The following is a 26,203-nucleotide window of genomic DNA, read 5'->3' as shown; positions in this document are numbered from 1 at the left end:
GAAACAAACAATCCAATCATGAAATGGGCAAAAGACATGAACAGAAATCTCACAGAGGAAGACATAGACATGGCCAACATGCATATGAGAAAATGCTCTGCATCACTTGCCATCAGGGAAATACAAATCAAAACTACAATGAGATACCACCTCACACCAGTGAGAATGGGGAAAATTAACAAGGCAGGAAACAACAAATGTTGGAGAGGATGCGGAGAAAAGGGAACCCTCTTACACTGTTGGTGGGAATGTGAACTGGTGCAGCCACTCTGGAAAACTGTGTGGAGGTTCCTCAAACAGTTAAAAATATACCTGCCCTACGACCCAGCAATTGCACTGTTGGGGATTTACCCCAAAGATACAAATGCAATGAAACGCCGGGACACCTGCACCCCGATGTTTCTAGCAGCAATGGCCACGATAGCCAAACTGTGGAAGGAGCCTCGGTGTCCAACGAAAGATGAATGGATAAAGAAGATGTGGTTTATGTATACAATGGAATATTACTCAGCTATTAGAAATGACAAATACCCACCATTTGCTTCAACGTGGATGGAACTGGAGGGTATTATGCTGAGTGAAGTAAGTCAGTTGGAGAAGGACAAACATTATATGTTCTCATTCATTTGGGGAATATAAATAATAGTGGAAGGGAGAAGAAATGTGTGGGAAATATCAGAAAGGGAGACAGAACGTAAAGACTGCTAACTCTGGGAAACGAACTAGGGGTGGTAGAAGGGGAGGAGGGCGGGGGGTGGGAGTGAATGGGTGACGGGCACTGGGTGTTATTCTGTATGTTAGTAAATTGAACACCAATAAAAAAAAAAATAAAATAAAATAAAAACACAAACAAACAAAAAGTGGCTTCAAAGAGTCATTCTTGTATCAGATTTTTAGATGCACTACACTTATAAAAATGCAAAGAATTAAGATTAAAATTCTTGATTCTTATTTTGTAAATCTTTCTGTCAAAGCAGAGTGCTAAATAAATATGAAAAAGAGCTCCTACTGGGTTTCATAAACAACAATTAAAGGGCAGCATGGCCCTAGTGCAGTAATTTTCAATTTTTTCTAAAGCAACAAAAAGCTGTTTTAAAACAAGATCTCATGCATAATCCTAATATGTAAAATGGAAAAACTAGCTGCTCTAATTAAAGTAGGTGACTGCCCCCCACACCAAGCATTGGCTTCCACCTTGCCCTGAGGACTGGGCCCTGATCTCTCCCAGGGGGACCCTAACAGTCCACGAGACACAGTTTGAAATTCCCTCATCTGTGGAAACAGCCCTAAACTAGACATCACAATCATTTATGATGTTATGCCATGTGTTGACAGTGTGGTTTTCGGTACTTCACTGATCTGGGCCTTACATTCCTCATCTGCAAAATGTGTATTTAAACAGGTAACTCACGTCTCCCAGCTCTCACTTTCCATGAATTTATTATATAAAGAAAGGATAAAAAGAAAATAGGAATTCTGCTTCATGCAAGATAGGCTAATAGGGACTGGATTTATCTTCCTGTCTAAAAAAACTTAAAAATAGTAAAATATATAAAGCAATGGCTTTTAAGACACTGGACATCAGGCAAAAAAGGACAATCATCTCTGAGAAAAGGTAAACTCAAGAGGTAAGCCCAACCACTGACCCAGCTCCTGCCTGGAGAGAGCTGGAGTGCAGGGAAAGAGAACCCGAACAAAGCACAGCAGCCTCTCTGAGCTGGGAGGCCAAACTTGGAAGGTTGGAAAGCTGTGATGACTGGAGTCTTCAGGGAAGATTACTGGAGGGGAGAGAACATTCTGAGCACAGAACTCTGGAGATGTGTAGTAGATGCCCATGAAGCTTTAGCACAGAACTGATCAGCACTTGTGTGTGCAGAAAGTACTTACCCAGACAACAATCTCGAAGCTCTTACGGGTCAAATAGTGCCTGATCTCACTACTCAGCATGAAAGCCTTAATAATTTATGGGTTTCAGGTAGAGTAACCAGAAGGCTCTTATCTCAGTAGTGGGTAAGAATTAGCCATAATCTAATTGTGACAACAAAGCATAGAACTGAGGGATGCCTGGGTGGCTCAGTCAGTTAAGCATCTGCCTTCAGCTCAGGTCATAATCTCAGGGTCCTGAGATGGAGTCCCAAGTCAGGCACTCTACTCATCTAGGAGCCTGATTTTCCCTCTGGCCCTGCCTGCTACTCCCCCTACTTGTGTTCTCTGTCAAATAAATAAATGAAATCTTAAAAAAAAAAAAAAAAAAAAAAAAAGAAAAGAAAAGAAAAAAAAAAGCATGGAACTGAAAAGATCAAATTGTTTCTAAGTAATACAACCACATCCTAGGAAAAAAACTCAAGAATATTTATAGAAACGATCAACTCAACACATTAAAATTCTGTGTCTTCCAAGAAGCAGACTCTTCACTATGGAGGGCAAACTGATGGTTACCAGAAGGGAGATGGGAGACGGGAGGGGTGCAAATTGATGATGGGGATTGAGGAGGGTACTTGTCTGATGAGCACCAGGTGTTCTATGTAACTGTTGACTACTGTACACCTGAAACTAATACTATACTGTATGTTAACTATTCTGAAAATAAAATTAAAAACTTAATTAAAAAAATCCCTCCTACCCCACAGTCAGTGCCTGACATGACCCATGAAAAGGGAAAAAAATTAACCAGTTGAAAGTAAACCAGAAATGACACTAGAACTGTTACTAGAACTGGATTTCATAGGAGCTAGAAAAAAGACTCAGTATATTAAGGAGAGATGTGAAAGATACAGCAAGACCCAAATCTAATCTTAAGAGATGCTATTATACTATCTGAGATATAAAACGCATGAATGGAAATAAAGGTAAATTAAACATTATTAAAAAAAGATTTTTTGAACTTGAAGGCACAGAAATAGAAACATTCCAAATTAAAACACAGAGAGGAAAAAAGACAAAAAATAAAAAATTAACAGAGCCACAGGGAGCTGTGGGAAAATGTCAAGTAGCCAATTATGGGTGAAAATGGAGTTTCCAAAGGACAGTAGAAAGAGAAGAGGACAGAGAAAAGTATTTGAAGAAATAATGGCTCTAAATTTGATGAAAACTATAAGCCTATACATCTAAGAAGTTCAACAAAGCCCAAGCATAAGAAACATAAAGAAAACAATACCAAGGCACATCATAATCAAATTGCTCAAAATCAGCGAAAATGAAAAAATCTTAAAAGCAGTACAACAACAAAAAAAAGACATACAAGTAAACAAACATGAGCATGACAGGTTTCTTCTCAGAAATGACACAAGTATGAATAAAATGAAGGAACATGCTTATTGAAGGAAAAAAAAGTCTTTGTAAAATTATATGCCTACCAAAAATATTTTTTTTAATAAATTTATTTTTTATTGGTGTTCAATTTACCAACATACAGAATAACACCCAGTGCTCATCCCGTCAAATGCCCCCCTCAGTGCCCAACACCCATTCACCCCCACCCCCCGCCCTCCTCCCCTTCCACCACCCCTAGTTCATTTCCCAGAGTTAGGAGTCTTCACGTTCTGTCTCCCTTTCTGATATTTCCCACACATTTCTTTCACTTCTATTCCCTTTCACTATTATTTAAATTCCCCAAATGAATGAGAACATATAATGTTTGTCCTTCTCCGACTGACTTACTTCACTCTGCATAATACCCTCCAGTTCCATCCACGTTGAAGCAAACGGTGGGTATTTGTCATTTCTAATGGCTGAGTAATATTCCATTGTATACATAGACCACATCTTCTTTATCCATTCATCTTTTGATGGACACTGAGGCTCCTTCCACAGTTTGGCTATTGTGGACATTGCTGCTAGAAACATTGGGGTGCAGGTGTCCCAGCGTTTCATTGCATCTGTATCTTTGGGGTAAATCCCCAACAGTGCAATTGCTGGGTCGTAGGGCAGGTCTGTTTTTAACTCTTTGAGGAACCTCCACACAGTTTTCCAGAGTGGCTGCTCCAGTTCACATTCCCACCAACAGTGTAAGAGGGTTCCCTTTTCTCCACATCCTCTCCAACGTTTGTGGTTTCCTGCCTTGTTAATTTTCCCCATTCTCACTGGTGGGAGGTGGTATCTCATTGTAGTTTTGATTTGTATTTCCCTGATGGCAACTGATGCAGAGCATTTTCTCTTGTGCGTGTTGGCCATGTCTAGGTTTTCCTCTGTGAGATTTCTCTTCATGTCTTTTGCCCATTTCATGACTGGATGTTTATTTGGTGTTGAGTTTAATAAGTTCTTTATAGATCTTGGAAACTAGCCCTTTATCTGATACGTCATTTGCAAATATCTTCTCCCATTCTGTAGGTTGTCTTTTAGTTTTGTTGACTGTATCCTTTGTTGTGCAAAAGCTTCTTATCTTGATGAAGTCCCAATAGTTCATTTTTGCTTTTGTTTCTCTTGCCTTCATGGTGGATGTATCTTGCAAGAAGTTACTGTGGCCAAGTTCAAAAACGGTGTTGCCTGTGTTCTCCTCTAGGATTTTGATGGAATCTTGTCTCACATTTAGATCTTTCATCCATTTTGAGTTTATCTTTGTGTCTGGTGCAAGTTAGTGGTCTAGTTTCATTCTTCTGCATGTGGATGTCCAATTTTCTCAGCACCATTTATTGAAGAGACTGTCTTTCTTCCAATGGATAGTCTTTCCTCCTTTATCAAATATTAGTTGACCATAAAGTTCAAGGTCCACTTCTGGGTTCTCTATTCTGTTCCATTGATCTATGTGTCTGTTTTTTGCCAGTACCACACTGTCTTGATGACCACAGCTTTGTAGTACAATCTGAAATCTGGCATTGTGATGCCCCCAGCTATAGTTTTCTTTTTTAAAATTCCCCTGGCTATTCGGGGTCTCTTCTGATTCCACACAAATCTTAAAATAATTTGTTCTAACTCTCTGAAGAAAGTCCATGGTATTTTGATAGGGATTGCATTAAACGTGTATATTGCCCTGGGTAACATTGACATTTTCACAATATTAATTCTGCCAATCCATGGGCATGGAATATTTTTCCATCTCTTTTTGTCTTCCTCAATTTCTTTCAGAAGTGTTCTATAGTTTTTAGGGTATAGATCCTTCACCTCTTTGGTTAGGTTTATTCCTAGGTATCTTATGCTTTTGGGTGCTATTGTAAATGGGATTGACTCCTTAATTTCTCTTTCTTCAGTCTCATTGTTAGTGTATAGAAATGCCACTGATTTCTGGGCATTGATTTTGTATCCTGCCACGCTACCAAATTGCTGTATGAGTTCTAGCAATCTTGGGGTGGAGGCTTTTGGGTTTTCTATGTAGAGTATCATGTCATCGGCGAAGAGGGAGAGTTTGACTTCTTCTTTGCCAATTCAAATGCCTTTAATGTCTTTTTGTTGTCTGATTGCTGAGGCTAGGACTTCCAGGACTATGTTGAATAGCAGTGGTGAGAGTGGACATCCCTGTCTTGTTCCTCATCTTAGGGGAAAGACTCCCAGTGCTTCCCCATTGAGAATGATATTTTCTGTGGGCTTTTCATAGATGGCTTTTAAGATGTTGAGGAATGTTCCCTCTATCCCTACACTCTGGAGAGTTTTGATCAGGAATGGATGCTGTATTTTGTCAAATGCTTTCTCTGCATCTAACGAGAGGATCATATGGTTCTTGGTTTTTCTATTGCTGATATGATGAATCACACTGATTGTTTTACGAGTGTTGAACCAGCCTTGTGTCCCGGGGATAAATCCTACTTGGTCATGGTGAATCATTTTCTTAATATACTGTTGGATCCTATTGGCTAGTATCTTGTTGAGAATTTTTGCATCCATGTTCATCAGGGATATTGGTCTGTAATTCTCCTTTTTGGTGGGGTCTTTGGTTTTGGAATGAAGGTGATGCTGGCCTCATAGAACGAATTTGGAAGTACTCCATCTCTTTCTATTTTTCCAAACAGCTTTAGTAGAATAGGTATGGTTTCTTCTTTAACTTTTGATAGAATTCCCCTGGGAAACCATCTGGCCCTGGACTTTTATGTCTTGGGAGGTTTTTGATGACTGCTTCAATTTCCTCCCTGGTTATTGGCCTGTTCAGGTTTTCTATTTCTTCCTGTTCAAGTTTTGGTAGTTTGTGGCTTTCCAGGAATGCGTCCATTTCTTCCAGATTGCCTTATTGGCGTATAGCTGTTCATAATATGTTTTTAAAATCGTTTGTATTTCCTTGGTGTTGGTAGTGATCTCTCCTTTCTCATTCATGATTTTATTAATTTGAGTCTTCTCTCTCTCCTTCTTTTTTCTCTCTCCTTTTTAATAAGGCTGGCTAATGATTTATCTATCTTATTAATTCTTTCAAAGAACCAACTCCTGGTTTTGTTGATCTTTTCCACAATTATTCTGGTCTCAATTTCGTTGAGTTCTGCTCGAATCTTTATTAACTCTCTTCTTTTGCTGGGTGTAGGATCTATTTGCTGTTTTTTCTCTAACTCCTTTATGTGTAAGGTTAGCTTTTGTATTTGAGTTCTTTTCAGTTTTTGAATGGATGCTTGTATTGCGATGTATTTCCCCCTTAGGACTGCTTTTGCTGCATCCCAAAGATTTTGAACGGTTGTATCTTCATTCTCATTAGTTTCCATGAATCTTTTTAATTCTTCCTTAATTTCCTGGTTGACCCTTTCATCTTTTAGCAGGATGGTCCTTAACCTCCACGTGTTTAAGGTCCTTCCAAACTTCTTGTTGTGATTTAGTTCTAATTTCAAGGCATTATGGTCTGAGAATATGCAGGGGACGATCCCAATCTTTTGGTATCGGTTCAGACCCGATTTGTGACCCAGTATGTGGTCTATTCTGGAGAAAGTTCCATGTGCACTTGAGAAGAATGTGTATTCAGTTGAGTTTGGATGTAAAGTTCTGTAGATATCTGTGAAATCCATCTGGTCCAGTGTATCATTTAAAGCTCTCGTTTCTTTGGAGATGTTGTGCTTAAAAGACCTATCGAGTATAGAAAGAGTTAGATTGAAGTCACCAAGTATAAGTGTATTATTATCTAAATATTTCTTCACTTTGGTTATTAATTGATATATTTGGCAGCTCCTACATTTGGGGCATTTATATTGAGGATTGTTGAGTCCTCTTGTTGGATAGATCCTTTAAGTATGATATAGTGTCCCTCTTCATCTCTCACTACAGTCTTCGGGGTAAATTTTAGTTTATCTGATATAAGGATGGCTACCCCTGCTTTCTTTTGAGGACCATTTGAATGGTAAATGGTTCTCCAACCTTTTATTTTCAGGCTGTAGGTGTCCTTCTGTCTAAAATGAGTCTCTTGTAGACAGCAAATAGATGGGTCCTGCTTTTTTATCCAGTCTCAAACCCTGCACCTTTTGATGGGGTCATTAAGCCCGTTCACGTTCAGAGTTACTATTGAAAGGTATGAGTTTAGTGTCACCGTGATATCTATTCAGTCCTTGTTTTTGTGGATTGTTCCACTGAACTTCTTCTTAAAGGGGAATTTTAAGAGTCCCCCTTAAAATTTCTTGCAGAGCTGGTTTGGAGGTCACATATTCTTTCAGTTCCTGCCTGTCTTGGAAGCTGTTTATCTCTCCTTCCATTTTGAATGAGAGCCTTGCTGGATAAAGTATTCTTGGTTGCATGTTCTTCTCATTTAGGACCTTGAATATATCCTGCCAGCCCTTTCTGGTCTGCCAGGTCTCTGTGGAGAGGTCTGCTGTTACCCTAATACTCTTCCCCATAAAAGTCAGGGATTTCTTGTCTCTTGCTGCTTTAAGGATCTTCTCTTTATCTTTGGAATTTGCAAGCTTCACTATTAAATGTTGAGGTGTTGAATGGTTTTTATTGATTTTAGGGGGATCTCTCTATTTCCTGGATCTGAATGCCTTTTCCCTTCCCAGATGAGGAAAGTTTTCAGCTATGATTTGTTCAAATACCTATTCTGGGCCTCTGTCCCTTTCGGCACCCTTGGGAACCCCAATTAAACATAGGTTCTTCTTCCTCAGGCTGTCGTTTATTTCCCTTAATCTATCTTCATGGTCTTTTAATTGTTTGTCTTTTTTCCTCAGTTTCCCTCTTTGCCATCAACTTGTCTTCTATGTCACTCATTTGTTCTTCCACCTCGTTAACCCTTGTCGTTAGGACTTCTAGTTTGGAGCCGCGCAGCCCCCTCCGCACGGAGCCTCTTCCTCTGCTGGAGCCGCCGCCCGAGCCCCCCGAGCTGCTCCCGCCCCGCAGCCCCCTCCGCGGAGCCGCCCCCGAGCCCCTCCGAGCTGCTCCGGGTCCCGCCGTGCGCGCTGCAGCCCTTAGGGAGCTCGGCGCACTCTCCCGGGGCGCAGGTGTCTGTTAGTGTCTCAGGGAACCCGAGGGCATCCCCGCCCTCCTGGGTCCTGCTCCACCTCCCCGCGAGCCCCTTTCCCCCGGGAAGGTCGGTGCAGCTCCTGCTTCTCCGGGACGGGGCTCTCCGGTCCTGGGGACACTCGCCCCGGCCTCAGCCCGGCTCCTCGCGGGGCCCCTCCCCCTTGGAGGCCTTTTGTTTCTTTACTTCTTTTTCCCCGTCTTCCTACCTTGGTAGAAGCGCGAACTCTTCTCACTGTAGCGTTCCAGCTGTTCTCTCTTTAAATCTCAGTCCGAATTCGTAGATTTTCAGGTGATTTGAAGGTTATCTAAGTAATTTGGTGGGGACAGGTGATTTGGGGACTCTACTCTTCCGCCGTCTTGCCCCTCCTCCCCAAAAACATTTTTCAAACACAAAGACAAAATAAAGTCTTTTTCAGAAGTATGAAAGATAAAAGAATTTATCAACAGGGCTATACCAAGAAATGGTAAAAGTCCTTTGGGCAGAAAGAAAATGATACCAGATGGAATCTGCATCTATAGAAAGGAATAAATAGCACTTTTTCCTATTTATTTAAAGTTCTGAAAGTGATATTTGATTATTTACAGCCAAAAGGAAGAACAATGTGGAGCTTATAATATATATATAGGAGCCAAATGCATGACAATAGCACATAAGCCAGGAGGACAAAAATGGAAGCATAGTGTTGGATAATTCTTAAACTATATGTTTCTGTGTGTAATAAAACTTTAAGGTACCCTGTGCTAAATTATATATGTATACTGTAAACTCCAAAGCAGCCACTAAACTAACAATAATCATAAAAACTAAATGATAAATAAATAATAAAAACAAAAAGGATAAAATGGAATGCTAAGCAAATATTCAGTTAAGCCAAGAAGACAACAATGAATAAATGGGAAAAAAAGGGAACAAATAAAATGACATTTAAAGCCAACCAGGTCAACAGCACATTAAATGCAAATAGTGTAGACACTCTATAACCTGCCCACAAAGGCAGAGGTTGTGATTTGAATTAAAAAAAAAAAAAAAAAAAAAAGCAAGCCCCTACTACATGCTGCCTACAAATAGTGAATAAATTAAAATACACAAATGGGGTAAAAGTTTAGAAAGGACTACAGAATTTAGCATACTAATTCCAACCAAAAGAAAGCAGGAGAAAAGGCAGATTTCAAAGCAAAGAATATGACAAGGCATCAAGGTGATTTCATACATATAAAGGGGTCTCAAGAAGACATACTATTCCTAAATACTCATGTAGCTAATAATAAAGCTAAAATGCATGAAGAAAAGAACTGATGAGATAGAACTGTAAGAAAGATGTATAATATTTGAACAATATATATATATTATTAAGGGAGATATATCAGCGCTATAAAATTCTCCCAGAAAATTTAAGGAGGAACAATTTCCAACTCATTTACGGAAGCATTACTGTGATAGCAAAACAGAGACATTACAAGAAAAAAATACTACAAACCAACATCCCTCATGAACACAGATGCAAAACTCTAAGCAACATTTTAGCAAATTATGTTCAACAGTGTAGAAAAAGGATAACACACTGTAGCTACGTGGGTCCATCCCAAGAATGCTGGGTTGGTTTAACATTTAAAAACCAAATCAATGTGATTCTCCATAATAACAAACTCTAAAAGAAAAGCCATAATATAATCTCAATAGACACAGTAAAAAGCATTTAACAATATCCAGTATCTTTTCCTGATAAAAAAATTTTCATAGAAGTAGTTATAGAAGGGAACTTACTCAACCTGATAAAAGTCACCTAACAGGGGTACCTGGGTGGCACTGGTGGTTAAGGGCCCAACTCTTGATTTCAGCTCAGGTCTTGATCTTGGGGTATTGTGAGTTCAAACCCCACATTGGGCTCCTTGCTGGGAATAGAGACTTAAAAAAAGTCACCTAACAAAAACCTACAGCCAACAGTAAACTGAACGGTGAAACACTGAATGTATTCCCTCCAAGATCAGGAATAAGACTGGGATATCTGCTCTTATTGTTTTATTCCCAGTATTGCATAGGAATGACTGGCCCATGCAATCAGTAAAAGAGGCATCCAGGTTAGAAATAAAAGGCATCCAGGTTAGAAAAGAAGAAGGAGAAGTCTTTATTTGTAGATGACATGATTATTTATGCGGCAATTGACAATCTGTTTTTGTACGGCTTAAAGAATGAAGAATGTTTTTTGTACAGTTATAATCAGTAATAACAACAACAATAAAAGAAGAATCTGTAACAGAGACTTAATGTGGTCCATAAAGCCTAAAATATTTACTATTTGGTCCTTCAGAGAAAATGGTTGCTGACTCCTGGTCTATGTAGAAAATCTGCTGGAATCTACAAAAGCCTACTAGATCTAATAAATGAATTTAGCAAGGTTGCAGGATATAAGATTAATAACACACAAGATCAATTAAATTTCTATATAACAATGAACAATCAAAAATTGAAAATCTTAAAATTACATTTAAAGTAGCATCAAAAACATTTATATAGGAGTAAATCTAACAAAAGATGTAAAAAACCTATGTGAAGAAAATCACATAATATTGCTGAAAAATAAACATGTAAATAATGGAGAGATATTTCTTCTTTATGAGTAGATGACAATAATGTTAAGATGTCAATTTCCCCCCAAAAGATGTATAGATTCATTGCCCATCCCAAACAAAATCTCAGAAAGCATTTCCTGTAAAAATTAACAAACTGATTAAAAATTTATATGGAAATGTAAAAAGCTAGAATAGTCAAAGTAACTTAAAAAAAGAAAAAGGTAGGAAAACTGACACCACCTAACTTTAAGGCTTATTACAAAGCTATAGTAATTAAGACAATATGGTATTGGTATAAATATAGACAGAACAATGTAACAAAACATATATTCAACTATTTTTTTTTCAAGATTGCAAAAGAAATTCAGCAGGGAAAGGGCACTATTTCGACAAAGGATACTCATATGCCCCCCAAATGAACTGCAATTCATTCCTAGGATGGTAAACAAAAATTTACTCAAAATGATTTACAGACTTAAATGTAAAACCAAAAGTTATAGAACTTCCAAAAGAAAACGTGGGAGATCTTTGTGACTATGTGTTAGGCAAATATTTCCTAGACATAACACCAAAAGCACAGTCCATAAAAAACAACAACAACAACGAAACCACAAGATAAATTAGACTTCATCTACTTTGGGGAGGGGATCATTATCCTGATCTGATCCTGGCTTTGTGGGTATGTGTCTATACCTCACAATTTATTACACTGACACTCTTGATATGTGCATGTCAATTATAAAGTTATTACGTATTTTAAGTTAGAAATGAAATAAGGAAAACATTTGTGTATGTATGATATTAGAGTTAATCTAACTCACGGAATCCTTAAGTAATCATACATTTCTTTCTCACTTTATTTTTTAAAAATTTTATTTATTTATTCATGAGAGACAGAGACAGAGTGGCAGAGACATAAGAAGAGGGAGAAGCAGGCTCCTTGCAGGGAGACTGATGTGGGACTTGATCCCCAGATCGGGGATCATGCCCTGAGCTGAAGGCAGATGCTCAACCGGCTGACCCACCCAGGTGCCCCTCTTTCTCACTTTAAAGGATAAATGCAAATAATGAGTCAATCAGAAAGAAATCTGGGGGTGCCTGGGTGGCTCAGTCTGTTAAGCATTTGCCTTCAGCTCAGGTCATCATCCCAGGGTCCTGGGATCGAGCTTCATGTTGGGCTCCCTGCTCAGTGAGAGCCTGCTTCTCTTTCTCCCCCTGCTCATGCTCTCTCTTGCCATCTCTTTCGTTATCTCTCTTCTCCCTCTCAAATAAATAAATAAAATCTTAAAAAAAATAAAGTAGAAACAAGTCTGTATATGACTCTATCTTTGGTATCATCACATAGTTACTGATACCTAAAAGTGCTAAGTAATTCAATAGCATATCACCAATAGACCATCCCCAGCACTCCAGGGAATATCTGGAATGTGAGGAAAGTGCACAAGACCCATACAATTACAGAAAGAGTTTTCATCAGCAGAAAAGATTATAGTTCTATCAAGCATTAACTATGTGGACTACAGAGAGGCACTGAGAGTTCTTGGGTGATCTCAGCCTCTAAAGTCCATTTCCTTGACTCAAAAGTATTAGTGATATTTTTTGTTTTGGTGCCAGGCTTCAAGGACTAGAGGGTGTGTTTGCTTCTGGGTTCATTTTCTCCACTCTCTGGAATGCCACCTTAGTCTGGGAGGCTGCCAAGATGGCCCTTGCAGTTCCACCCAATGTGAACTGTTCCTTCTACTCTCTGCTGGACCCACTTCTGGTTGTATTTTCTGCAATCTCTTCAATTTCCTGCCTTCTAGAAAAGTGATAGGCTCTAATGTAGCTTTCACCTGCCTGGTATAGACATTTGCAAAACAAATCCAGTCACCATGGGGAAGGGAGCTTAATGCTGTTTATAGGTGCTCATCATCTTTCTATCTGATCACTTTTTCTGTCTTAGGAAAGGGCTTGTCTTGCTCAGTCTTTCCTGCAACTTCTTTTCCTCCTTGTATTACTTTCTTATGTTACGGTTTTGTTATGATTAGCAGTAACTGTTATATCTCCTAGACTTATGCTTTCAATAGAGTTGCCAACAGATCTGCATGCATGTTCACCAGGTTTTATAATAATGCAAGTCCCTGTACTGATACTTTTGAGAAGAGATCTGTGTAAAATCATAAAGAGGATAAAGAGTGCATTATTCCTCTCATGTCGCATTTACCAGGGCAGGCGATTTCTTAGTTTGTACAGAACTTCTTATCTGGAAAGGCTCTAACCCCAGGATTATTTTTCAACATAATTGAGTCAGGAAATCCTTATTGATCACTTCGCAGTTTTTAAACACAAAACCTTTGGAAACTCCCTCTTCCTCTGGCTTCTAGAACTCCTAGGTAACCTGTTAACTTCCCAAGGTTACTTTGACAGCTCTTCTTCCTAGCCTACATGCTCCGTGAATGCAAATATAGACATTTCCCAGGCTTCTCTAAACTCTCTGCCAAAAACAACTTATCTACCCTTGTTCGTGACTTTTTACCTCTCACTGATACTTCCTGATTTTCCCCTCTCCTGCCTCTAGACTTGTGCTGTCCAATAAGAAAGCCACTAGCTGGGGATCCCTGGGTGGCTCAGCGGTTTAGCGCCTGCCTTCAGCCCAGGGCGTGATCCTGGAGTCCCGGGATCGAGTCCCACATCGGGCTCCCTGCATGGAGCCTGCTTCTCCCTCTGCCTGTGTCTCTGCCTCTCTCTCTCTCTCTCTGTCTCTCATGAATAAATAAATAAAATCTTTGGGGAAAAAAAAAAGAAAGAAAGCAAGCCACTAGCCACTGGTGAGAACCTGAAACATGGCTAGTCCCAATGGAGGTGTACCACCAGTATGCAACAGAAATACTACATACATATACACATACACCCATATATATGTGTGTGCATGTGTGAAATAGTATTGATTAAATGTAGAAGTAAAAATATTTTGGATATAATAGGTTAAATAAAATATGTCACTAAAACTAATTTCACCTCTGTTTATCTTTTCTGAAATTCTACCCCCTAGAAAGTTTAATGTTACATATTTGGCTTACTTTACATTTGTACTGGACAGCACTGCACTAGACCAGAAATTCAAACTGACCATTTAAATCGAACACAGTAGAAACTGAAACCAATCTATTCCAGACCCTCAAGCCTGCTCACTGTTATTATGGAATAAACATCGGTTGGCATGAGACAGATAGGTTGTGTAACATCAGCTGCTGTTGTTAAGGAAAAGGTAAGATGAAGGAACTAACTCTAGGATAAATTACTCATGAACCAGGTGACAGGATGAGTCTGGTAATTGTCAACCTTGCTCATGGGCAGCTGTAATGGGAATGTTTGTAGGACTGGGAAATAACACTATAAGATTTTGACTAGAAAGGCACAGTAGCAATTAGGAATGAAAACAACTGGGGATTTGCCAAAATAGTGGATAATGTTTATATGGATTTGGAGTAAAAAATGTTAGCAGTTACACATTGTGACACTCACAGCAGGTACTGTTAACCAAACAAATATGCCAAATATTTTCTTGCATGATCTTGGGTGATAGAATCTTCCTCTTCACCTAGCTCCAAATCTGGAGTCATTTTTGACTCAACCCTTTCCTTAGTCCTCATACCCAACCACTACACCAAGCCCAGTTTATTCTACTGATACTCACTCACCACATCCACATTTATTTCCTCCTTAAAGAAAACCAGAGAGGGGTGCCTGGGTGGCTCAGTTGGTTATGTGTCCTCCTTGACTTGGGCTCAGGTCATGATCTCAGGGTTGTGAAACTGAGCCCTGAATGGGGCTCTGCGCTGAGTGTTGAGCCGGGTTAAGACTCTCTCTCTCTCTCTCTCCCTCTGCCCCCCATCCCCTCTCATGCGTACGCTCTCTCTAAAAACAAAACAAAACAAAACAACAGAAAGGAGACATGGGTCCATATGCTGCCTCCACAGTCCCAAGAGGGAGAGCTTAGGATTAGGGCTGCCTCTATATCATGACAGAGTAACTTACAAAAAACAATATCCTGTTCTTTACAGTTATTCTCTGGTAGAAATAACAGGTAGTTAGGAAGGCAAATAGGCAAGATGGAGAGGCCCTCAAGAGACCTTGAGATGAGGAGGAAAGAAAGGGTCTAGGGCTAAAAAACCCTTGTTTTCTTTCTTGGCTTTTCTCTTTCCTGTCCCCTCCCTCTAATAATTTTTATTGCCTTCTTTTTCTAGCACATATAAGCTGTGGGTGGGTGAACAGAGTTTCATCACTTTACATAGCAGAATACAATTCCTAAGTGATTTTTGGGTTATCCATTGGCTTGCCTTAGAAGAAATGATTCAGAATTGCATGTGCAGCTGGCATGTATGTCAATTAAACCATAAACCTTAATAAATTTTAAAACTTTGAGTAGCCTAGAAATTCTCTTTTTAAACTGGCAGTTGTCTCCGCATATGTTATATTTCAGACACTGTATTATGCTACTTAATTTTTACAGTTTAATTTTTTTAAGGCTATACTGACAGCATGTTAGGTTGGGCAAGTCTTGTTCAAGACCAGAATGTATAGATATATAAAGGTCTATGTGCAGAAACTCTCCTACCTGTGTATTGACTAAAGGCAAAGAAAATTTGATGCACAGATTTTTTTGTTAGAGAAAATATGTCTTTAAATTGGTCCTTTGCTATTACAGTTAAGACTGTCAGGTTGTAGTCTAGTTGTTGTTTCAGTCAGCTCCTTTGCTGTTGAGTTCATGCCTCTATTTTGTTATTTAAGTGCTAACTAAATAATATATTAAGTAGAATTATGAATGCCAGTGATTATTTATGCACTGTACATTTTTAAAATCAATTCAAACTACAGAGCAATTATTTAACTAAGTATGTTTTAATTCTTTAAGAAAAATTCGATCTCCAACTTTTCTGCAGCATAAACCATGCTAACACATAGCTCAACTGCAACCACGACCCAACAAGTAGGCAGTTTTGTGTGTCCAAATACCCCTCATCAGTGAAACTTTATTGTTATGTAAGTTTCTTTTCAGCCTCCATCTACCTAATTTGGACTAAACCATAAAGTCAACCATACCTTTACAGTCAATCATACCTTTACCGCACCATTCTCGTGAATGGTGATGCAGTTATCTACATCTTCTGAGAGCTGGTACAAGGCTTCAGCTGTTGCTCGATGTACGTTGGCATCATTTGATTTCAGATAACGCACTAATGGAGCCACTGCTTTGTACTCGCCAAAGGCCACTCTGTTTCTGCCCCACATACAGCAACGTGAAATAGCTTCTGCTAGATGACGCCTCAGTTTATCATTATTCTGCACAAAGGAAATGAATTGTGGTATATGTATTGCAATGGACCTGTGAGGTCATGTTTCTGTGCTAGATGTTTATTACCCAATAAAATGCCAATGAGTCAAGGGAAAAAGGCTAGCAGGCTGGTTAGATGGTGTCTTGAAGGAAATTAGTATTCTCCTGGTCCCCCATGGGCCAAGGTTCAATCCTGAGTTTTCTTTTTATGGCTTTAAATTTTTTTAAATTTCTTTTTGCTGACTACTGAATGTAGTCAATACACTCAAAAGTGATCAAGTGTCTGGCATTTATTATTTGCTCAAGGATTTATTTCCTTTTGAGCAAGTGCTTTAGTTAAAAAAATAGTTAAAGAATATTGGGCATTCTTACGGGGGGCATTTCACTTTACTGGGATAGGTGATTAACTTTATACCTTTACCCTAGGAATACTTCTACATCAGTAATACACCTTGGTCCCCAAGAGGGAGAAGACAATGCAGCAAACAATGACATGTTTCAGTCTGCCACATTTCTTTCTCTATCCTTTATCCAGACTATATTCTTCTTCTTCTATGTATACTTACTCCTACAGGTATAATATAACTAAACAGGATATAGTTTTCTGTTTATTATATTTTTCTCCTTATTGAGGCAACAACTTGATGTCCTTAAGTGAATTTGGAACTCAGTGTTAGGCTGGCCCTAAAAAGTCTTCTAAACCAAGCATCCTTCCAGTGATGGAATTTTTGCTCTGAGATTTTCCTGCCAAGAGGTAGCCCAAGCTATGCTCAAATACTTCTGGTCATGGTGAAGTCATTATCTCCCAAGGCTGCTTATTCTATCTGGCACAGCCCTGAATAAATAATACAGTGGTTGCCAGAGTCTTCCAGCCCAAGAATGCCATCGATCCAAGCTTTTAAGCCTGGGGAGGAGCATTTATCTTCTTAAGTTGGCATGAACAATTATCTTAAAGATAATGATAATGATAATGATGGTGGGGATAGAAGATGATAGCTAATACTTCTACAATAACATTTATGTTTGCTACCACTTTACTTCCCAGTAATAAATAAAAAACAGCCTCTATTTTATAAGGATCTTGCACATAAAATTACACAGTTTGAATACACTTTTGCATTGATTAGTCTCAGAGAAATTAAATGAGGTGACTCAAAATCTCATACCTCATAGGTGATGGATATTAAGCTTGAATCCAGGTCTCTGGACTTTAAGCTTATTTTTTTTTATTATTCCATGATATTTTATGACAATACACATTGAATATAAAAGGATGTTGTTACTTACTGTATTTGCTAGTTTGGACAATAAAGGGACAACTCCATGATCTGTAATAACAGCTAAATTTTCTTGATCTTTTGCAATGTTGGTAATAACAGCACATACACTTGCCAAAACTTCTTTATTATCTGATTTCAGTAAATTGACAATAAGTTCCAAACCACCAACAAGGCAACGAACCATTTCTCCAGCATCCTAGAGAACAATTAAAAACAAAAGATGTTACCAAAAATAATCTTATGATTAATAGTTTTTTAAAAAGTAGAAAGTAATGATAAGGCTGTGAGGTACACTTTTGGCATAAAAAACAAATTCAGTTTATTTCCTTATTATACATATTTCTATGTATGTAAGTATATGTATAATTACACACACAATTCAGTTTCAACAAATATTAATTGAACAACTACTATGTGAGTTACCATGCTAACTACTGAGGATATAGAAGTTAGTAAAATACAGTGGAGTCTTATTATTTGCAGTAGCTGTATTTTATAAAGACATCACAAAAATTGAATTCGTAAATATTGAACCATTGTTTCTAGGGGAAATGCAGCATTAGCTTCCTACACACTTCTGGTCACAATTTTATCAACTGATCAGTATATAACCTTGTTTTATGTGTGTTTCTGCTTAAAGATTTCTTGTTTCATAAATTGTTAATTCATTAATGTTGAATTTGTAGACACTACACTGTAAGTCATGCCAGAGGGAAGCTTATCTAACACACAAATTTTTTCCCTAAGGCACATCACAGCCTTCTGATGCTTAGGAAGACCAGAGAGCACTGAGGGGGTACTACAATGGCAGCCATGACAAAAAGTGAAATCACCAACAAAACCCACAAAGATATGAAAAATGTGCCATTGAGTAGACTACAAAATGGATGCTTATTAATAAATAGTATGAGAGCTAAGACAAGAAGGCAGAGTGTCATGTTGTTCAACCCCAGCTGAGAATATGCATTTTAGGTGACTCAAATTTTTCACCTCTCTGTGTATGTCCAAGAATGACCACAGAAGTGTTCTAAATATTGATTTGAGGGTTACAAACATTTTAGCAAGTAAGCAAAAATTCCCAAACTGAATTTGTGAAGAATGTAGATTAACTGTGTATACCTTTTTGCCATTGTATTACTTGCAATCCAGTGGGGAGTAGGGACATTAAGAAGTATAATGGAGACACCTAGGTGGCTCAGTCTGTTAAACAACCAACTCTTGGGCAGCCCGGGTGGCTCAGCGGTTTAGTGCTGCCTTCAGCCTAGGGTGTGATCCTGGAGACTGACCCGGAATCGAGTCCCATGTCGGGCTCTCTGCATGGAGCCTGCTTCTCCCTCTGCCTGTGTCTCTGCCTCTCTCTCCCTCTCTCTGGTCTCTCATATATAAATAAATAAAATCTTAAAAACAACAACAACAACACAACCAACTCTTGGTTTTGGCTCACATCATGATCTCAGGGTCCTGAAAGAGAGAGCCCTGTGTGGGGCTTTGTGTTCAGTGGGTAGTCTTCTTGAAGTTTCTCTCCCTCTGCCCCTTCCCCCAATTCTCTCTAAAATAAGCAAATCAAAAAAAAAAAAAAAGGAATAATTATAATGAATAGCACTAAGGGGAAAGATTCAAGGACTGCCACCAAAAGGATGTTTATTAACTAAGTCTAAAAGATGAGGAGTTAACCAGTGTGAAAGGGATTCAGGGTGGAGGAATCATCATGAAACAGAGTGAGAAGAGGTGCCTTTTTTTTAAAGTGCAAAATAGAGCATAAACTAAGATCTTGAAGGGTCTTTATTGTGAGCTTTGGTAGAGAACATGGAGTTCATGTTAAAGGTGCAAGAAAGCCACTCAAAAGGTTTGAGTGTGTGTTGGTGGGAGGGTGGGGAGTGGGGAAGAGGATTTTATCAATTTTGTTTCACAGTAGACCTCTCTGGATTACAGAGTTGAGGTTAGGGCAAAGCCTGGTGCTGGAAACTCAGGCTATTTCACTTCACTAGGTTCAGGTAAGAGGTGGTGGCAGTTTGGATGCAGGTGATGATCTAGCTCTGGAGGAAGGAGTGTGGGTTTGTGAGTGTTGACTGGTGAAGATAAGGACCAGGGACTCAATAATGATTTCCCTGCTCCTAGCTTTACCTAATTGCGCTAATGTTGGGAAGGCAGGGTATTGTTTTGTTTTCTAGAGATGAGAAAGGATGGTACTTGATATTAGTGGCCTGATTTGAATGAAGTGCCTACGAGACATTTATGTGGAGACATCAGAAGTCAGCTGGATATACTGGTGTTTGGAGCTCAGGGAAGAAAACCAGGCTGGAGTTGTAGATTGGGAAGGCGTCAGCATGAAGTCTGTAACTGAGATAATGTGTGTGAGAGGTGGGGTGTGAGGGATGAGGGCTCTCTGTACCAGAGCCTAGAGAATGGACAGGAAAAGAATTTGTCAGAGGAGCCTGAAAACAGATAGTTGCATGGAAATCTTCACCTCCCCTGATGCATGGCAGTGCCTGTGTGATGACCAATTATTTGGCTCCATGGCTTTCTCAGGTAACAGAAATGAATACTTTTGGAGGGCCAATTACATATTGGAAACTTTGCATAAATTATCTCAGTTAAACTTTGTAATAACCATGGAAAGTAGATATTATTTCCATTTTATTTTTTTTTATTTTTTTCTTTTTCTTTTTTAAATTTTTTATTTATTTATGATAGTCACAGAGAGAGAGAGAGAGAGAGAGAGGCAGAGACATAGGCAGAGGGAGAAGCAGGCTCCATGCACCGGGAGCCCGACGTGGGATTTGATCCTGGGTCTCCAGGATCGCGCCCTGGGCCAAAGGCAGGCACCAAACCACTGCGCCACCCAGGGATCCCTTTTTTTTAAAAATTTTTTTATTTATTTATGAGAGTCACACACACACACACACACACAGAGAGAGGCAGAGGGAGAAATTATTTCCATTTTAGATTTCAAAGATGTTTAGATTTCATAAACTAGACTGTATCCCTCAAGGGGCCATGTTCTAGTCATCTTGGTGAAATTTATAATCATAAATCTGAACATCCCATCCCCATATCCCCCAAATTCTTCTGTAAGGATAAAATCCTTGTGGCATGTGTGCCCCTGGCTTCCCTGTCTCACCTTCTCTGCCTTGATTTCCCTTCTCAACACGCCCCGCCCCATGCAAGCCCTAAGCCAGTACCTAATGCCAATAATTAATAATCAGAATCCTGACACTCATTTTCTGAGAATGGGGTTCATTAAGTCTGGGGTGGCGCCTATAATTTTTTTTTAATTTTAGAAATCTCTCCTGTGATTCTAAACTTCAGTCAGTATTGAAAACACTGCTTGTGCAGGACCTTCAAGTTATTGTCCTCAAACATGCTATGTGCATGTCTCTGTGTCTTTGTGTATGGCTTTTTTTTTTAAATTTTTTTTTATTTATTTATGATAGTCACAGAGAGAGAGAGGGGCAGAGACACAGGCACAGGGAGAAGCAGGCTCCATGCACCGGGAGCCCGACGTGGGATTCGATCCCGGGTCTCCAGGATCGTGCCCTGGGCCAAAGGCAGGCGCCAAACCACTGTGCCACCCAGGGATCCCGTGTATGGCTTTTTTGTCTATTTTCTGACTAGCTTGGAACTTTCCATGTGGTCTCAGCTGCTGACTAAGGTATCATTCTCTTCAGGGAGCTTTCCTGAACTTTGAGTCTGGGTTAAGCTGCTCTTAGTATAATACCTGGTTCTTCTATATTAGAGCACTTACTATTTTCTGCAGTAGTGGCTTATTTGCCTTTGACCTAGAACATAAGTTCCAGGAGGACAGGGGCTCCTTCTGTCTTGTTTATTGCTCTAGGCCCAATTTCTGTGAAGGTTTCTCTGCCAGTTTCTAGAAACCCCATTGAATTAATTTGCAAACTCATAGCTACATAAGGAAGCTTTCACTGAGGACATAAACCAAACTGAACTTCTAGTTATTGGTGAAGGAAGGACCCCAGTCAGGTCCTCCCCAGTTGTAAGTGGAAAGTATCTTTTCCACATCATGTTGCCTCTCCTGATTGCTGTGGGAAGTGTGTGAGCAGTATTACTGGCCTTGTTCCCAGTACCACACTTAAATACAATTTCTGCTAGGACATATGTTCACATTCTGATGTATTAATAAAATTATTTTGAAAATATTTGCCATTTTCCCTAAAATTCTATAAGAAAGCCTTTTATATAAGACAAAAGAAATGACTATACTTTGAATTGTATTCTACATTGCCACCTTCTCACTTCTATGCACTAGGATGCAACCACATTGAAAGATTAAAGTGTTAATTTACTAACCTTCAGTCAAATACACTACATAATTTAATCCAAATTTCCCCTTTGAAGCACTTAGTAGTAGTAGTAGTAGTTGTTGTAGTACTACTTCTAAGGAAAACCTTAGAGAAGTGAATTAGTATGTGGAAAGTGAGATGATAAATGGCACAGTGTGTCTGAATCCATGTCTGCTTGACTCCAAAGCCACTCAACAATACTGCTGTTATGTAAACCCCTACCACACACGTGGTCTGGATGAAATAAATTCATAATCCTAACCACATACTTGGTCCAGATGTACATGTAAACTCAAAAGCAAAAACAATGGCTCTCAGAATTTCAGGGAACTTCAAAAGTGTAGCCCCAAAACTTCAAGTGACATTATGTGTATCAATAAGCTAATTTACTTGTCAATTATGAAGTTATAGAACAATTCTTTTTCTCTAGAAAGACTAGAGGATTATCAGGAAGATGATGGTGGCATAGTTTTTTAATCTTCCTAAAGAAAGAGAAATTAGTAGCAGCAAAACAAAAATACAGAAACTCTAGATGACAAGGTATCTTCAAAGATCCCCAAGAATACACAGATTGGGACAAACTACCAAAACTACATGCTCTAAGAAACCAGAAATCTACAGAGAGAAGGCAGAAGGACTTGTGAAGGCCCTAGAACCAGGGAGTCCAGGCTGCCACCAGGTCTCACTGGAAAGCTCTGGAAAGCTCAGGAGCAGCCCCAGTGGACTTTCTGGGCTCTGATTAATAGATAAGACCAACATGTCTCCAGGTCTGACAGTGCTGTAGCATTCTGTGGTCTGAGTTCTGTGAATCCATAATACCAACAATTGAAAGTAGTGGTTAAAGTCCTGTACTAAGGAAGAACTACTGGGAGTTGCATCCAAACAGGAAGACAGGGATAATGGGATGAAGGAATGATACAGTCCAGGTAAAAAGGGGTGAGGGGAAGCAAAGGAGCCTGAGTCTCCTCTCCATTACTTGGAAAATAAGAGGAGTGAGATCTTGAGAAGCATGAAATTAGAAAAACAACTCTGGTCCACACTTCCCTCCTAAAACACCATGAAAACTCATTTCACTTAAAACTGAGCAAAACAAAAAGATTACAGTCAATTCCATATGGAGTTAATATAAGAAAAAGAATGAGCTGAAAGAAAATCACAGAAGCAATGAAAAAATACCAATTAGAATTATCAAAGCTCATGAATTAGGTGATTAGTAAAAAACCAATCTTAAAGGCAGGTGTAACCTATCTGCAAAGGATTAGAAACGAAAGAAAAAGTCATTTTGAAAATGAAGAGTAAACTAGAAGGAATGCAAAAACAAAAACAAAAAAACTAGAAGGAATGCAAAAATGAATATACATAATAGGTAATATCTTTAAATAAACAGAATATGTGAAGAGTCTAAAATGATGGGGGGAAAGCTAACAAAAACTTCAGGAGACTAGGCAGAGAAAATAACACACACATAGTAAGTCCTGAAGAAGGAAACAGAACATAATAATAGAGAAAATTTTTAAAACTATGATTTAAGAAACCTGAAATAAATAGAATCTGAGAGTATATTGGAAAGTCACCATATACACCTGGGAAAATTGGCCCAAAATGTGCTAACATAGAGAAATATTCTAGTACAACTGCTGGACTTTAATAAAAAAGAAAAAAAAATTATTTGGTCATCTAAGCAAAAAGACCAGGTCACTTCTAAGGGAAAGAATAAGATATTATCTTTAGCCTTTTCAGTAGTGATGTTTTTATGCTGAGGGAAAGAGAATAACATATGCAGACTATCTCAAGAGAAAATGTGAATCAATGTTTTAATATCCAGCCAAAATGACCTTCAAGTATAAAACTGTTATAAATGTGGAAGACTCCAGGGAATGTGAACACAGGCCCTTCTGAGGAATCGACTTGAGACTGACAGATCTCCAAAAAGACTAGAAAGACATTGACAAAAGGATGGAAGGTTTCTTAAAATGCTCTAAGGCTTCATTTCCTTCAGGATGAGGTTTAAATCATTAGCATGATTCAAGTGTTTTCCCAGTCTGGCTCAACCTTACCTTCTGGTCTTTTTTTTTTTTTTTTAATTTTTTTATTTTATTACCTTCTGGTCTTACTTCTAAGTGTATACTTTTGTATAAACTATTTTGCAGCCTCTAGGCTTACTGGTGTTCCCTAAAGTGCCATGTTCTTTTACATTTGTGCCTATGTCACTTTCTTTACCTGGATGCCCTTCTAAGCTCCCAGAAAATCCTACTCAGCCCTGAAAAGTGACTCCTTTTAATAGCAGCTTAAATAATATTTCCCCCATAAAATCCACCCCCTCCCCTTCTTAGTATGGTACTCCTACCCTCCACATTTCTGAAGCTGCTTTCCTCTCAAATCCATTCCTTCATTCTCCCATATTTGCCACAACTTGATTTTGTTTGAGTGTCTAACTCTCACACAGAAGTACTTGGAGAAAGTGCTTCTATGCCTCAGAGGTAATTCTTGACTGGCCTAAGCCTATCATGGAAGTCTCATTCCCTTGACCATTATTTGTTTAGGGCTGGGCTAGATATGGCCCAGTTATGATCAGTGAGTTCTGAGATAATGTCACCCAGGAATCCTCTGGAAGTTTTCCTGTTTATAATAATCATCACAGGTCATATTGAGAATGACAGAGCCTGGAATCAACCAGGCCTAAAATCCACTTTGGCCATTTAAAACCAATGGCATTTGTAGCAACAGTTTTCATTCTATTGTAATGATTTTCTTTTTTTTTTTTTAATTTTTATTTATTTATGATAGTCACAGAGAGAGAGAGAGAGAGAGAGGCAGAGACACAGGCAGAGGGAGAAGCAGGCTCCATGCACCGGGAGCCCGATGTGGGATTCGATCCTGGGTCTCCAGGATCGTGCCCTGGGCCAAAGGCAGGCGCCAAACCGCCGCGCCACCCAGGGATCCCTTGTAATGATTTTCTAATGGGTCCTTTCCCCGTTATTTGTGAGCTCTTTAAGAACAGAGCTGTCTGGTCTTGTTCTTTGTTTCTCATTTGGAATGTGGTCTAGTGTCTGTCACAGAGTAGACTTTCTTTTAAGAAAATTATTTATTTATTCATGAAAGACAGAGAGAGAGAGAGAGAGAGAGGCAGAGGGAGAAGCAGGCTCCCTGGGGGAATCTGACGTGGAACTTGATCCCAGGACCCCAGGGCATGACCTGAGCCAAAGGCCTGAGCCACTCAGGTGCCCCTCACACAGGAGACTTCCAATAAATGTTTGACGAATTGTGAAAAAAATAAAAATAATGAGGGAACTATGACTTTAGGATACTTAGCCACAGTCACAAATACTAAAAAGCAAAGACCATTAATTATGTATTGATAGTATAACTATGTAAAAGTAATCTAAGTGGGCAAGACCAATTCAACCTCACAGTCTTCCTGGTTGTCTTGCTGCTTTATCAGTAGAGACAGTGAGTCACAGTGCTGGGGCCATACTGGAAGAAATAACAAAAGTGATCACATCTGCTTCTGCTCCAAGAACTTCCTAAGGTGCATGGTATGAGATAGAGGGAGCCAAAATCTCAATGAGATCATGGGCATGGCTCACCAAGGTCTTATAATGTTTACAATCTGTGGGACAGTGAAATGTTAGACTCAAGCCTACAGGTCCTGCCAAAGTTTGTTTATTTGCTTGGAAGGTGAGATTTCTCTCTCTCTCTCTCTCTTTTTCCCTTTTAGGTTTAAAGATTCTAAACATACGACATCTTGACTCACATAGTTTCTATGGAAAGGGAGACAGTATATTTGAGAATGGAAAAAGTAATTATTCTGCCAAAACTGTCTTTCACTAATGCTAAACAACTGGGCAAATTTAACACATTTTCCACCTTCTCACATATCTTAAAAACTAGGCCTTGCCAACTCGTCACTGGTGTGATATTGGTTGTGCACAATTCACATTTTCATCTGTCATGCAAAAACCCCCAATTAGAATAATAATAGTAATAACAATGAAAACAGTCTAGCTTTTTGCAGTTTACAAAGGATTTCCACAAAGCTATCTCCTTTGATCCTCACAGCTCTGCCTTTGGGAGGCATGATACACCTCCCCCCCTTTTATAAGATGGGAAGGGTCAAGGTTCATGAATAGTTAGTGACAAAACTAAAAATCCACTTTATGTTTCCTGATTTCTCATTTCTGCTATACGCTGTGTGCTTAGATCAGAAAATGCCAACAATTATATCTACCAGATTAGACCTAGTTATAAACAGTGAGAAGAGTCTTCACAATTTAGAGGATTAAAAATTCCAAAGAGATGAAGCTACTTTGCCAATGACAGTCCATAAGACAAACAAAACAGTAATTGAAAGAGAGAATATGAAACACCTTTATAATGCTATTAAA

General features: G+C 39.0%; 1 protein-coding gene and 1 long non-coding RNA gene across 8 annotated transcripts in view; one reads left to right on the top strand and one right to left on the bottom strand.

The window, feature by feature from the left end:
• Positions 1 to 26,203, bottom strand: part of LOC144313749 (outer dynein arm-docking complex subunit 2) — a 251,252-nt gene that overhangs the window by 95,896 nt on the left and 129,153 nt on the right. For all 7 annotated transcript variants that reach the window (XR_013379382.1, XR_013379383.1, XM_077896982.1 and 4 more), the window contains 2 exons: positions 17,525 to 17,713; positions 16,024 to 16,245 (listed from right to left, as the gene is read on the bottom strand). Coding sequence is in view for 5 of the 7 variants with exons in the window: in XM_077896982.1 (XP_077753108.1) it covers positions 16,024 to 16,245; positions 17,525 to 17,713 (411 nt within the window). In the remaining 2 variants the exon portion in view is untranslated. The remainder of the gene's footprint in view (positions 1 to 16,023; positions 16,246 to 17,524; positions 17,714 to 26,203) is intronic.
• The window catches only part of LOC144313754 (uncharacterized), a 213,387-nt gene that overhangs the window by 114,803 nt on the left and 72,381 nt on the right, over positions 1 to 26,203 (top strand). The gene's annotated exons all lie outside the window — the stretch shown is intronic.

Source organism: Canis aureus, chromosome 5, assembly GCF_053574225.1.
Source record: "Canis aureus isolate CA01 chromosome 5, VMU_Caureus_v.1.0, whole genome shotgun sequence".
Taxonomy (NCBI): domain Eukaryota; kingdom Metazoa; phylum Chordata; class Mammalia; order Carnivora; family Canidae; genus Canis; species Canis aureus.
Note: the sequence above shows the minus strand (reverse complement) of the source record. Positions and strands in the feature narration are given on the sequence as shown.